The sequence below is a fragment of the Cygnus olor genome, chromosome 5 (assembly GCF_009769625.2).
Source record: "Cygnus olor isolate bCygOlo1 chromosome 5, bCygOlo1.pri.v2, whole genome shotgun sequence".
Lineage (NCBI taxonomy): Eukaryota > Metazoa > Chordata > Aves > Anseriformes > Anatidae > Cygnus > Cygnus olor.
The window spans coordinates 22,544,990-22,559,706 of NC_049173.1; the positions used below are offsets into that span (position 1 = coordinate 22,544,990).

Genomic DNA, 14,717 nt, shown 5'->3' on the forward strand with positions numbered 1-14,717 from the left:
ATGAATTACAAAATCTCAAATCTGCCTAATATTTTGTGCATAGCGCCTAACTTTCACAGTGTTTCTCTTGGGTCATACAGTACTGTGATCTACAGTAAAAAAGGGGTAGTGGGGAACACTGAGTGGAAAAGTAGCTTCTTACATATTTATGGCAGAAACTTAAAAATATCCAAACTTCCAACTCTGAGACACATGCTATAACCATTATGCCATGGTGCCAAAAAGGTAATAGAAAGAATGTGTTGAAAGCCCTAAGATAAATAGGGCTGACAGTTTATAGTTATTTCTTGGGTGTACTGTAAGGGCAGCTCAGCCAGAAAGAAGTGTTAATAAGCACCTATTGAACAGAAAACTTGGTTTCAATACCAGTAAACACTCTATAGGAAGTATGTTATTTTTTAAGTGATCTTAGCACTGCATTTTTTTAACTGCTCATTCCAAGGGTGTCACCAGTACACTAAGGACAACTATTAATGGAACCACCTGGTGTTCAAGAGTGTACAGCTCAGACATCTTACATTACTGAATTCACTTCCTTGTGGTCTAGAATATATACATGTGCCTGCCTGTACCAGCCATACTCTTGTCTCACATCTCCAATCAGATGTCTTTACAATAACATAATGATAAGGGGCAGAGACTCTCCCACCATCTCCTACAGATCTGATTTCATCAGAGGTGAACTTGGAAACATGTTGCTGTTAACACAATCCTATTAGCTAGTTCTACCAATAAACAGCCATCACAGAAATCCTACCATGTAAAAAAGAGGAAGACTAGAAAAAACTGGGGTATGTCATCTGTTTCATGCAAGAAATATCACAGTAATCCAAAATTACACTTGATAACGTTTCCGGTAATATGCCTGAAACTTGTCATATACAGCAGGATTGTCTGCCTTAGAAATCCAACTGTACTCAGCTGAAGTGACCGTAGAACCTGAAGAAAATGACTTAAGAATTAGGGAGTGAAGTGGCAGATGAAGAAGGTAAGTTCATGAAATGAAAGTGGAAAAAGACTGGAAAGAAACCATCTGAGATGAGAGCTTTCTTAGTGTGGGGACCAGAACTCAGCACTGGGAAGACCAACATGGGCAGGAGAAAGTATGATGGAACCACTGGATTTTGTTCTAGTACTCCTGCACACCTTCAGCTCTGCATAACTGAGGTCAGAAAACTCAACTTACCTCGCTCACACGTTCTACCCCAATAGCCAGTGCCAGTGCAGTCACAAATGAAGCGGTTCCAGCCATCCTTGCAGACTGCATTATTCTTACACGGGTAGCTGTCGCATTGCTTGGTGCTCAGGCGGGAGCAGGAGGACTTAACTCCTGCTGCATTCTGCGCCTCTGCCAGCTGCCGGATGTTCTTGCTTCGTCCGTCGATGAACAAGTCTCGGATACAGCCAACATAGCCGTAGTTCAGCATTGCTGTCCAGAGCTCTGTGGGAAGGATGAGTCCTGCCCGGTTCTCTGGCAGCCCACCCAGGTACATGTCACCTTCCAGATCTAAGATCTCGCTCTCCCCACTAGCGGTGAATGGGGTGCGTCTGCTGTTCACTGATATAGTACCTAAAAGAGGAGGATAAGGAGACATCAATCAATGCTTTAACTTACAGCCTCAGTCTAGTTCATTTCTTCCAATAATTGAGTGAGGTTTAAGGTTCAGTGGAAGAAAATAAAGATTCTTCCCTGCCCAAACACACTCCTAACAGAGACAGTGATTATTACACAGCTCCCTGTCCTCTTTAACCCCAAGCCATAAGTGTTTCCATACAGTGACTGGATCAGCATGTGTCTGTACACCACCTTGTAACATAACATCACAAGCTTAGCAATGCAACGGCTAAACAATAACATGTAAAACCTGAGCATTATTCAATGGTATTCATCCAGCAAAGCAAGGATGTACTGAGAACATACAGGAATCTGATGGTATCAGAACTAGAGAGGAAAAATAAGCAAAAGAATATTCAAAGTAGGTGATCTTCCCCTCTGCTCAGCCTTGGTGAGGCTGCACCTGGAGTACTGTGTCTAGTTCTGGGCTCCCCAGTACAAGAGACACGGAGCTCCTGGAGAGAGTCCAGCAGAAGGCTACAAAGATAAGGGGACAGGAACATCTCTCTTATGAGGAAAGGCTGGGAGAGCTGGGCCTGTTTAGCCTGGAGAAGAGAAGGCTGAGAGGGGATCTTATCAATGCGTATAAATATCTTAAGGGAGGGTGCCAAGACGATGGGGCCAGACTCTTTTCAGTGATGCTCAGTGATAGGTTAAGAAGCAACGGGCACAAACTGAAAAATGGAATTTCCATCTGAATAAGAGGAAAAACTTATTTACTGTGAAGTTGACAGAGCACTGGAACAGCTTGCCCAGAGAGGCTGTGGAGTCTCCTTCTCTGCAGATGATCAAAATCTGCCTGAATGTGCAACTAGGTGACCCTGCTTGATCAGGGAGGTTGGACTAGATGACCTCCACAAGTCCCCTCCAACCTCAACCATTCTGTGATTCTGTATTAATTCACATGACATAGCTGTCACAGTAAACATTTCATCAAAGCTGGACCTGGATGATAGGAAAAAATAGACCCTCGTCAAGTGAGCAAATGACATCAAATTGGGAAGAAAGGTTGATGAACAGACAGACAGAACTACCAGTCAGAGAAACCTTTATAAGACGGAGAAAAGGGCTTATAAGAAATGTTTAATGTACAACTATAAATGCAAAGTCTTGCACCTGGAGAGGAATAACCCCACACATCAGTACAGGCTAGGGACCAGCTGGGTAGGGAGCAACTCTGCAGAAAAGGACATGCTGGACAGCAACTTGAAAATGAGCCAGCAACATGCCCTTGGAGTGACAAGAGGCACTGATCATAGTTGCAGAAAAGGAAATTCCAACTCTCTGGAAAGGAACGTTTTTCACCTTGAGAGTCATCAAACACTGGAAACAGGAACCTCAGAAAGGTTGTGGAATCACCATCCTTGAAGGTATTCAAAACACAGCCAGGCACAGCACTGAAGGAAACATGGATTTCAGCAGAGTTTAGGCTAGAAACCTCCAGAGGTTTGTTCCAAAATAAATTATCTATGGTTTTACAAAGAAAGTTAAGTATTCTAAATTCCATTTTACAAATGGGAAAATTGAAGTAGAGAAAGACAAAGGTTATCTCTGAAGAAAAATTACTAAAACTGTAGAGGTTTCCATATGTTCCAAGCAAGCTGTGGGCCTACTACACTGATGCCATTCACAGCACATAAGTTAATCAGAACCTATAATATACAGATGTGATCAGAACATATGAAACAAGTTCGTAGAAGCCAAGTGACTTGTTTAAGATCAGATGTCTAAGGAAAAGCAGGGATCATCACACAGGTCTCTCTTGTCACAAAGCAGCATACTCTTCAGAAGAGCACTCAGCAGCTTCTGTGATAGGGACATCTGCCCACAAGACTCTAAGCAAAAAAATCAACAATTCACTCTTCCTAGCAATAAATCATCACATCCAATTGCCTTGTCATTAAGATAGCCTGTCCTCAGAGAGGCCAATCCATGCTTTAAGATTAATTCCACATCATTGCATTTTTATCATACACCCCTACGATAAGGTGGGAGAGTTTAGTTAATAGAGTTAGTTCTATTTTGTGTCTCTGTAAGAAAGTGCAGTCATGTACATATGCTCTTTCTTCAGCTGTAATAGGTATCATCTTGGAGAACAGCACGTATGACACAGAGACAAGGTATTTCATGTGTGTGATGTTCAGTAATAACTTAGGAATAATGTCAGAGGCAGCAGAGTGCCAGAAGCAATAGAGCCGTTACAAATTAAAGGCTCACAGAGAACCAGGGTTATTTGATGAATCATTTTGTGAAAACCAGCTGCAGCACTGCAGACATTTTCCCCTTTACATCTTAAGAAAAAAGAAGATGTGACAATACACCTACAGTTGTAACGGCAGCGTGTCACAGAGCCACAGGATCACAGCGACCTTTCTAGTGTCTGCACTGCCACTCCTCAAAAGCAGCACATGGAGTACACATTACCCAAAAGACTAGAACAAGCTGAAACACTGGAAGGGCTAAGCTCCAGACAGCTGCTACTACAGAGAAAGCAAACAACACCTGCAAAAGCAACAAATGTGAAGACCCCACCCCCCACCCCCCCAAAAAAGAGAAGGAATACTGAATACCAAGGAGAAGCATAAAACCTGGAGCAAGAGAAGGAAATGTTAAAAGCAAACAGACTAGACACCAGCCTAAATTTTCTGCCAGTATTTTGTACCCTACAACTAATTCTGTAAGGATGTGTTACTAGCTCCAGCGCACAGGACTTTTAAAGCCAAGCTGCTGAGATGGAAAAATTCTGAACTGACCCTACAAAGGGGGAGTTAGATGGGCTAACATTTTTTTTTTTCTTTTTCCAAATCCCTGTACTCAAAGCACTGCACTACACTGATGAAACTGTAGAAAGAACCTTCCAGGAAGGTTTTTAGAGTCTCAGCAGGTGGGATATCACATGTTTTGTAGCCAAAGACCAACCAAAAACATCGTCTTGTGTAACATGCTCAGTGTTCTCCTGCTGGAAACTGTGACAGGTTTTGTAGGAGCATTCCCAAAGGACAGAAAGGTTACAGGACACGAGGTGTCCATGTCCAGCCTGTCAGCTTCTGTCAGAGAACGCAGGAAAAACAGCTTTTGTTCCTCTGGCAGGCAGCTCAGACCAAAGCATACACAAATCCTAAAGGGACTAGAGATGCCAGAGGTTATTTGAGCAAGACTGCTGTGCTTCCCCAGCATTAGTGAATATTTGGATTGTAGGCTATTTTATAGGCTCAGCAGAGCCTGAAGTTTTGGACTGTTCCTGAAATGGAAATAAGTAAGGGAGATGACACCTAGCAAAGGACCGGCTGCTTTAGTAGTAAGAATCAGAACCTGTAGGTCACTAGCTCATTAAAACCAAATAGCTATGTTGTGGCCCACATTTAGTAAGTTCATTATTTCAGTTCACTTTCTAGACACCACATATCTGCATTTAAAAAAAACAAAAACAAACCAACCAACCACAACAAAACAAAACAAACAAAAAAAAACCACCACCTCTAAGGTGTAGCTGTTCTTTAGTCTGCATGTGGAAGAAAAGCCAAGGACTAAAGAAGGGATGATCCTCACACCTACCAAAGCACCACACGATAAACGTGGTTGATGCTTGCTAAAGGTATGGTGTAGAAAACTGAATGCTGGTATCCTGGTTATCTGGGAGACACATCGTCAGTCACTAGAGTCATTAACCCAGCACTTGTCATCAGCAGAAAATGTATTTTTAAAAAAAGGAGAGAACATGCAAACGTGTTCATTCTTGTTGAGCTTGTTGCTTTTAATTCACAGCCTGTTATCTCTAATCAGTGTTCTGGGCATCACAAACCTTTCTGCTGAACAACCCAGCAAGTCAGTCCTACAGTGTCATCCATGAAGTAGCAATCCCGTCTGTCACACCCTCCTAGATGAACAAACATGGGTACTTCTTGTCCCTTGGGTTTTTACCAACTTCCTTAGCAGAGAGTTTAGTGTCATTTCTCTCTCCTCCTCCTGCAGCTGCCTCTTCAGGGACCAGACAGTCCCCAAGTGAGCAAGCAAAACTGAAGGCAGTACTGAATGCTAGTAATTGAGTTTATCCTTGGAAGTTAATTAAATTTTAGCAATTCTAAAGAAATCAAAGCTCAATTTATTATTTATTTAGGGCTTCTTTTATAAAATGTTCCTATCGATGTCTTTCAGAGATAGCAATATATAACCACACATATTAAGCCCTAGTAGAGCACGATGCAAAATACAAAAAAAACTCCTTACATCATCAAAAGAAAAAACTAGCTTCAGGCAAAGACCTGTTCAAACAGCTAGGCTTTGCATACTATCTAAAAGTCAGCTCTTTTGAAAACTTAAGGCAAGCAAATTCTAGCGCTGCGTTCCTTTGTACCAAGGACATTCTGTGACTAGAAAAATAAACTTAGGGATCTACTACTATCATCTGAAGATCTCCAGACAAATCCCAAATCCACTTGCAAATGTAGGCAAAATTCCCTTTGAAGGGACATATGGCCTGGCTTTCAGATCCCACCAGTCCAGGAGGAATTCGAGTACAATTGCTCACATGTTCTCAAGATGAAGTTACATTATTTATTTTGTTTCCTTACACAATTTCAGAGTCACCATGAGTATGCTAGCTTTGTAAACAGCATTAGAAACAAACAAAATACCTCTCTGTAATCGCAAGATAAGTATATTATTTGAAGTAAACTAAAACACATTTTTGAAAATGAGAAGCTAAAAGGAAAAATATCCACTGAATGCTGACCCAGATACTTTAACTAGGATTGCTGCAGGCTTGGTATCCAGGCTGAGAGTGAAGAAGAAACCTGACTGAAAATTCTGAGATGCTAAAGGAAACAGAATAGGATGAAAATGTTGATTTGTTACCATTTGTACACATTAATTTTATTTTCCTTATGACAAAATCCAACCCCCATTCTTGAAAGATACAAGATCCAGAAGATGGTAATATCAGATCACAACAAAAAAGCTCATTTGATTTCTATTCAGTTCCTTTTTGAATAGAAATCCAAAATAAATCAGTGAGAATGTCTCAAAACAAGGACTATATAATAGTGGGTCCAAGGGTTCTTAAACTGTACCATGCCCTTCAAAGGAGCCATCACTATAATTGTATATGAAATTGCCAAGATAGGTCCAGAGTATCAGAAGACTCAGAATAAATTTTAATAGATTGCCTCTGTGATGCGCTATCTGAAGTTCACACTAGACATTTGATGAAAACCTGGCCATTCACATCTTTGTTTTGCTGGATAAAAGTCATGGAGTAAGATTAAGTTTTTGTAAGAAGGTGACTTAAACCTAGCAGGTTTTGAAAGCTTCTTACGACCAATTTCTAACCCTAGGTCTAGGTCTGAAAGATGAATCTACTTAAGAAAAAGTCACCACTCTACCTGATCTTCCATCTCGTTGAATATCCACATGATACCACTCTCCATCATTGGCTTTCTTCTGGGTGGCCTTGACTTTAATGGTCCCAGAGCCCATGTCCAGCAACAAGTAGAGGTTCCCGTCTAGAAGCTCAACTGCAAAGAAGTCTACCTTCGTATTTTTCTGGCTCCTGGCGTCTTTCCTCTCCTGAGGCTTGCCATGGGTGAAAAGTATCAGCCCATTGGGTTCAGTGGTTCGGAAATCAAACGAGATGGAGCCCATCCTTTTGGTATTCCATTTGGGCAGACTAATATAGGCCTCAGGTGTCTCAAAGCTGATGGGATCCAGTGTAGCCACATTCTCACATACAAACTTCACTTCCCCATAGATCTTCATCTTAGTATCACCAATCCGTGCCAAGCGAGACAGCTCCAGACGAATATCGTTATTCTTATAAACAACCTGTCAGACACAAGGAAAAATATCATACATCAATCCTGAATACAGTACAAATACCCCAATTACTTTCATCCGTGGGAAATAAACTTCTCCCAAAAGGCAGTGGGGAGCAGAAGGGAGACCATGCAAGAATCTGACATGATGACAGAAGGAGAGAGCAGAACCAGGAGCATGTTTAGGAATGACAGCAATGGGCACTGTGATGACTATAGATCAGATAAGCAAGCAGAACAGAACACTTACTGAAGGACAGGGAGAACAATTAACTCTATCACACACCCACTCTGCTGTAAAAGCTTTTGTATATAAAATACAGTGTGTGTCTGGCATCATGCTGTTGTATTTGCATAAATTCCATACAAAATACATAACCAAGTTTAACCTCCGTGTCCATCTCCGCTAACCGCAGCAGGGAACTCTGTACTACCACTGTCATTTCTCTATTATTCTTATAAGCCCGCTTTACTACTAGAAGAGAGATGTAAAATATTTAAACAAGTTGCTGAGAACTGTTGGTGATTGCCCTGTGGCTCCTAAGGAGCTACAAGAAGAAAATAAACAAAAGACTTATAATTTATCTTACCAAGATATCTTAAAACACAGTAGGCACAAACCTGCAATGGATATATCTGTGTAACACATAAAAGCCTCTACATATTGAGTGCCTGAGCTCTTACACAATCTGGGCTGAGGACCAGAACTTTGAACTCTGCACAGTGCTACAGGAATGGAAAGTAGCCAAGGGCAGAGGCCCAAACCGCCAAAGACTCCCGAGCGTGCCTGGCCCAGGTGAAAGTCCTGCCCTTCTCTTTCTCACAGGTACAGAATTAAACTGCTGCAAAAGAGCACTTGTCTCTGCCCCATGCCATTCTCCCAGAGGTAGGGGCTGGAGAAAGCACAGAGCTGTAGTATTTCTAAAGAGCACTTCCTTCTCAACAACCTTCTGTGCTTCCTGAACCCAGAACTGGCACAAACAACAAGAAAAAGCATTTCTGCAAATAGCATAATTTAAATTGAATTACTGTTCTGCAACACTACTGGAAACTCTGATTTCTTCAAAGGAGTCATTCTTTTAAAATTCTTTGTGTCTACTACATATGGCATCATGTGCACACAGATTTGATTTCTTCTGCTTTTGAACTGCTAACAGAACGGTTTGTCAGCAATTTACTATGAAAAGAGAAAGGAAAGGAGATATGCGCTGCTAATTCTACAAATATCATCTGATCTGGTGCATGGACAGGCTTAAAAACATGCAGATGTAATGTTTGGACACATGTTTGCAATACTCATCTGCAGGCCCAGGGGTACTTTATGACCAAACAGTTAATGCTTCTTCACTGATATTCTCTAGGCTGTAAACCCACCAGCAGATTGAGCATAAGTAGGTCAGAAAAGAATTTTTGCAGAATCAGACAGAACTTCATAATCCCAGTAGCAACTCACAGAAATAAAATCTGGAACACCACACTAGCTCGCAATCAGAGAAACAAATCTGCAGTAAATATTAAAAGGCAAATAATAGGGAGGATGGGGGGTAAGAGTCTGAAGTAGATGACTACAGGATGAAAAAGAAATGAAATCACAATTCAACATAGTTGTAGCACGTGAAGAATGTCCAGCTTTTGCAAAGCATTAAAGAATTTCCCCAGTGCAGCCAGTACAGCATCAGATCTCCCTGTTCCAAAGGCAAAATGCCCTACATCAGAGTGAAATGGGAATCCAAGTGTCAATTCCCATTTGGAGTCATGGCACAGCACTGTAGTTCCTCCCAGCAGAGGACAGTATTGACCTGCAATAGCTTATTTTGCTCTAGTTCCCAGTAAAGCACTCTGCCCTTGCACAGACTCCAAACACATCAAGCCTGTTAACATCTGCAACAGGAATAAAATATATTTCCAATTTGTGGGCCTGTAGTAGTTTCATTCTGTAGATTAACCATGTCAAATACTCCGGCTAGACAGACCGTACACCTCCTTCCAGTAACTCAGCAGGCCTGTGCATTGCAGCCTCCCCCTGTTGACAGACAAACGGATGCAACTGAGCCAGAAAGAAGCCACAGCTACATCTGAGATGTACTCCATGCACATATACTCGTGGACTGCCCAGGACTTCTGCACATACTTTATGTGTGTGACAAGTCCAGTGCTTTCCACAGACACTAGCTCCGAGCACTGCATGCAGTCCTGTCTCTGCATCTCACGGAAATGCTGGAGTTGAGGGTACAGAGAAAAATAAATAGAGCAATAAATAGCATGGAGCAGCTGCTTTATGAGGACAAACTGAAAAGGCCAGGGCTGTCCTATTTAGAAAAGAATGAGAAAGTTGAGAAAGAATAACATCAAAACTTACAGAAGACGGTGGAGAAGCTGAATGTAGAACTGCTCTACCAAATCCAGCAATAACAACTAGAGGCACTCATTGAAATTTGTATATTTGTTTAAATAAATTTAAAACAGATTTCTATACGTACTTATTTACACAGTAGGGACTTCTGGAATTTGCTATTGCAGGAATTTGCAGAAGCAGAGAAGAGAGCATCAGCAGGTTCAAAAAAAAGAACCAAAAAGATAAATGGACAGCAGGTCCACAAATTGATATTAAAGGAAAAAGGAAGGGATAGACCATCTGATAATCCTAATCAAATGACAGGGGATGTTGTGGGAGCGTAAGAGAAATGCAATGCTCACATGCTCTCCCTTAGTAGCAATTCTACTGCCACTGCTGGAGGCAGAACACTGGGTAAACGGACTGACGATTCTTCAGTCCTACTAGGGCTTTTAATGTATTCTTCAGGAATCTGTCTTTAGTAGGTTGTGTGCAGTTCACCCTTTAACCCACTGCAAGGACAGCCTGGGAAAGAGGACAATTGGAAATAGGTTCCTGTGGACAGAGTTCTTCTGACAGCACTTACCTATGGGATTCCCTGACTGGTGCCACTTTGGTGCAACTCTGCATTGTTGGTTTCACCCTGCTATGGAGCTGCTTTGGTGAGCGAGAGAATGCCATGTCTGAATGAATAGTGTGTGACTTTAACCATCCCATCACAGGAAAACTGTTCTTATAGAATAGTGCTAACAGTTCCTCAAACTGACTCTCCTCTAAAATGTATCACAGGAGAGGCTGAACCCAGCCTCTCCCCATGCAAGGAGAAGAAACGTAACACGGTACCTACATATGAGGGCTGGTAGCTGGAACACGCTTACACACACATGCAGCTTCCAGCTCTCTCCCCTTTTCATGTATTTGATACTTCAGTAACAGCTCCCATCTCCTTTGGGGAAAAGCAGAGTGTCCATCCCTGGGTTTATCCGGGGTTTGCTGCAGACTGCCATGCATTTCATTAGTTATACCAGTACCACCACTGAAAATCTTTGATATAGACAACTTTCAAAGGATTTAGAGAAAAATACACAGAATTACTTGTAGCTCAGAAAGTCACTAGTAATTGTGGATCTGAGAGCAAGTTTGGAGAAAAGACCAAACAAGCAACTACAAAGGAACGCGTGCGGAAGAGATGTGAAAGGGTATGGAATAGATACAAGTGTTCTGAATTTGTTCTTTTCAAAGATTCACCCAGATCTGAACATCTGTCATTGAAATGTTTGTTGATCTACATTATACTTTTTTAAATAAAAAGAAAAAAATTACAACCCAAACCTACCACATAGCCTGAGAAATTTTAAAAACACCTGTGCATAAAGAAAAGTGCAACCCTATTCACATGGCTGACTTTAGGTATCAATGACAGTCACATTTGGACATCCAGATCTTGACGTATAATCAGGTACATCAGAACTTTCAGCACTGTAAAAAAAAGACTAAAAATAATCCTTGAGTGTATTTGCCAGGTGAATCCTGACCAGGAGTAAAGAGACAACAGCACCTCTGGCTTGGGCAGTGAAATGCTACGGCAGGTTCAAATATCTGCAGTTTTATTGTTAAACCAAAGGTTCAAGAAATGAGAAAAGGGAATGTAATTAAAGGACTGGAATGCATGTCCCATAGCAAAGAATATTCAAATTCAGTCCGTTTAATAGGTAGAGGTTAAAGGGTGATCTGATCGCAATCTACAAGTACCTATGCAGAAAATGGAATTTGGCAATAGAGAGCTCTTCAATCCATGTGACAAAGGAATAATAGGATCCGGGGGCTAGAAATTGAAGTTCGAGAAATTCACATTTTAAAATATTATGACTTATTTTTATATGCAGGTAATTTGCTATTGAAATAAATTACTACAGGTTATGGCATGTTCTCAGCTACCGGCAAACTTTAAATTAAAACAGGATCTAGTTTTTTCTAAAAGACATACTGAGATAGGAATTAATTATATAGCAAATCAGTCTAGATTATCATAAGGGCTCTTTCTGGCCTCATAACCTATGAATCTTTGTATTTTAATGAAATCAACAGATGCTTCATTGCCATTTTCCAGGACAGTTGAAACACATGCTTGCAAAATGTTAAAAGTGGCTGGTAAAGGAGAAGAGGCTTATGTTGATTCTGGTCTGACTTGCCACCAGTGCTTTCACTGAGTCTTCATTACATGTTTATGACTCCAGCTTGCAACCTATCATTAAAAGCGAAAGCAAGTAAAAAGCCTAGGGAATGAAACTAAAATCTGTAGTTCTAAAAATATGACCTTCAAGAGCTAGTTTGTTACAGTCACCTGCTACAAGCCAGGGAGGACAGATGTTCACTGAGGAAGCTGTCAGCCAGCAGTATAACCTATCATCTCCAGAACACTTCCTGCCTCATAGTTTCATTTTACCTGAAATCTCTGACCTAACTTGCAGGGTATTCCAAAATACTGATTGAAACCTGCACCTCTTTAACTGCAACTCAGGCCATGACTGACTCAGAGGGCTGTCCCTTGCTAGGACACAGCTTCCCAGTGCCATTCTGGGACGTGTCTTCCATGGCAACTCAGAGGTAAGCACAGCAATGAAAGTAGTGCCCATTCATTTGTCCATATTTATCAGATGGCTTTCTGAACAAAGCTGATCATGTCTGCTTAAATAGAGAGCAGTCTGATTTTGTGCCATGTATCTGTATCAAAGAGGTTCAAGATGCGTATGAGTCGAGGAGATGATTCCTGGTGCAGACACACACATCCTCTTTATAATTCTCCCTGGAAGTGAGGTTAAAAAAAAAAAAAAACTGGCAAAAGCTATGTACAAAGAGTTTGAAAAGTAATCTTTATTATACCAATCTCAAAAATCACTTTCTATTCTCAGAATAAAACTAGCATATTTTTTTTCTTTTTCCATCAGGACTGGTCCTGGATATGGTTTAACAGAAGAATAATTGGATGGTTCAATCTATCTTTGCTTTACGAATTGAACTAATATAAAAGGATGGTCAGGGATTGGTAGTACAGATATACAGTCTCTGATAATCAGTGGTGGGAGAATTCCATGATAACCAGACATTTGGCGGGATAAAGAGTAAAAGATATACAGTAAATTAGGTTTCCTTTAAATCTGCTGAGAAAGAAGAGTTTGTTTTAAGCTGAACTAAAACAAACTGGCAATCTGGTTTTGAGGTTTCTTAAAAATGGCAACTTCACAATCCTGAAGCATTCAAGGAACTTCTCCATCTAAACTTATGATAAGAAGCTTCACTCATGGGTTAATGAGAGCTCTAATCAGATGGCTTTTCACAATGATGAAAAGTGTCTCTCTGCAATCAAGTGAAGATGCAGATAGAGAGTGAGCAACAAAAGTGAGGAAAAAATGATGTGCTAGGCTTGGCCAGTAGCCAATATTCAGCTCCTCTTGCAGTTGGTGCTAGTAAGCAGGAAATGGGCTTTAGTGCAGGCTGGACACAGGCAGGCAGCAAAGCGGGGTGGCCACTGATAGTCTAGTGATTTAGATGACAAACTATCATGACAAAAAGGTCAACCTGAAGGCTGCTTCAATTCAGCTGGCTAGGAAGACCACCTGGGAAGGTCAGCCAAGTTGTTTCCCTACTGCATCCTGTGTGTCATCGATCGCTTTTCTTCTGTCATGAGTTGCTCCCCTTCGTCAACTGCCTGCATCACTTGTCAGAATGGTAACAGAGACGTTCAGCCTAGAGGCTTTCTAAGGCTGCCTTAAAGGCACCTGCACCACAAGCGTTCTTGCATCTTCATAAATTACAGCCTATCAGTGGGTTCACCAGAACTACCTGTTTCTAGCCTGCTTCAACTGGCAAATAAAAGCCAACGCACCAGCTAATAAGGGTTTACTTTGTATTTGGGACAGACTGTGTGTGCGGCAGTCCAAGGCTTCAGTGGTGGATAACTAAAGCTGCTGCACTTATTTTAAGTGTATTTATTATCTAAACACATTGTGCATACCTGGTCTAAACATATTTGATGGTTCAGTGGGATAACAACTGTATTCAGGTATTTATAGATAGACATCACCATTTACCACAATGAAAGGAGTTCATTTGCCTGGCAAAAAAACAATGCATTGAACATTGAGAATAAATAACTGAAACCAAACAAAAGAAATTCTGATACAATTTGTGCTATGATGGCTAAAGTAATGCAATCCTGCAACTCATCTGGAAATGCTTAACAAAGAACATGTGTTTACCTAGCTAAAAATAAGAATACGGGGAGCAGAACACCTAAACAATAAGGAAGGAATATTTCAAGGTTCCCTGTTTTTTTTTTTTCCACATTATAAATCTATTCTAGGTTCTGAATAACTTTAAGTAGAAAACTGCAAAAAAAGGAAGAGAGAATATCTTGAGTTTCAGAAGAATTCTAGGAAGATGCAGGGAAGCACTCCATTTGTAAAGATATAAAGAAAAAGAAAAGGGATTCAAGGTGTGCATAAAAAATGCTGAAAAAAGTCGGGGGGGAATTCTTTCCACTGCTCTAATGAAAACACAGCAAAAAATCATTCAGAAAGGCTCATGCCGAAAAATAACGCTTCCTTAGCAGTTACTGAGGAAAGAGGAACCACTACTTTACTGTGGTCTCAACTACCCTTCAAGGGAAAAAAATAAGCCTCTGCATCTCATAAGACTCCAGGACGTTTGAGTGTCTTCCCAGTTGTAGCAGAATGAACACCAACCCAAATCATTCACGTGGTATCCCAGAGAAAGCTTAAACAGATTAGGGAGTCCATCTTGCTGCCTTAACTTTCACCTGGGAATACATCAAGGTAAAGACCAAATATCACTATATATGCTGTTCTAGAATAAAATCTAAGATATTTTTCCTTACAACCAAGTATCACAGAGAGATTCTAAACCAGTAATAAAAGGAAGAGAAGGGGGAAAAAAT

General features: G+C 40.9%; 1 protein-coding gene across 1 annotated transcript in view; it reads right to left on the reverse strand.

The window, feature by feature from the left end:
- NRXN3 (neurexin 3) overlaps nucleotides 1-14,717 on the reverse strand; it is a 1,009,770-nt gene that overhangs the window by 681,768 nt on the left and 313,285 nt on the right. The window contains 2 exon segments of the mRNA XM_040559130.1: nucleotides 1,187-1,570; nucleotides 6,997-7,435. Of these exon segments, the coding sequence (XP_040415064.1) occupies nucleotides 1,187-1,570; nucleotides 6,997-7,435 (823 nt within the window).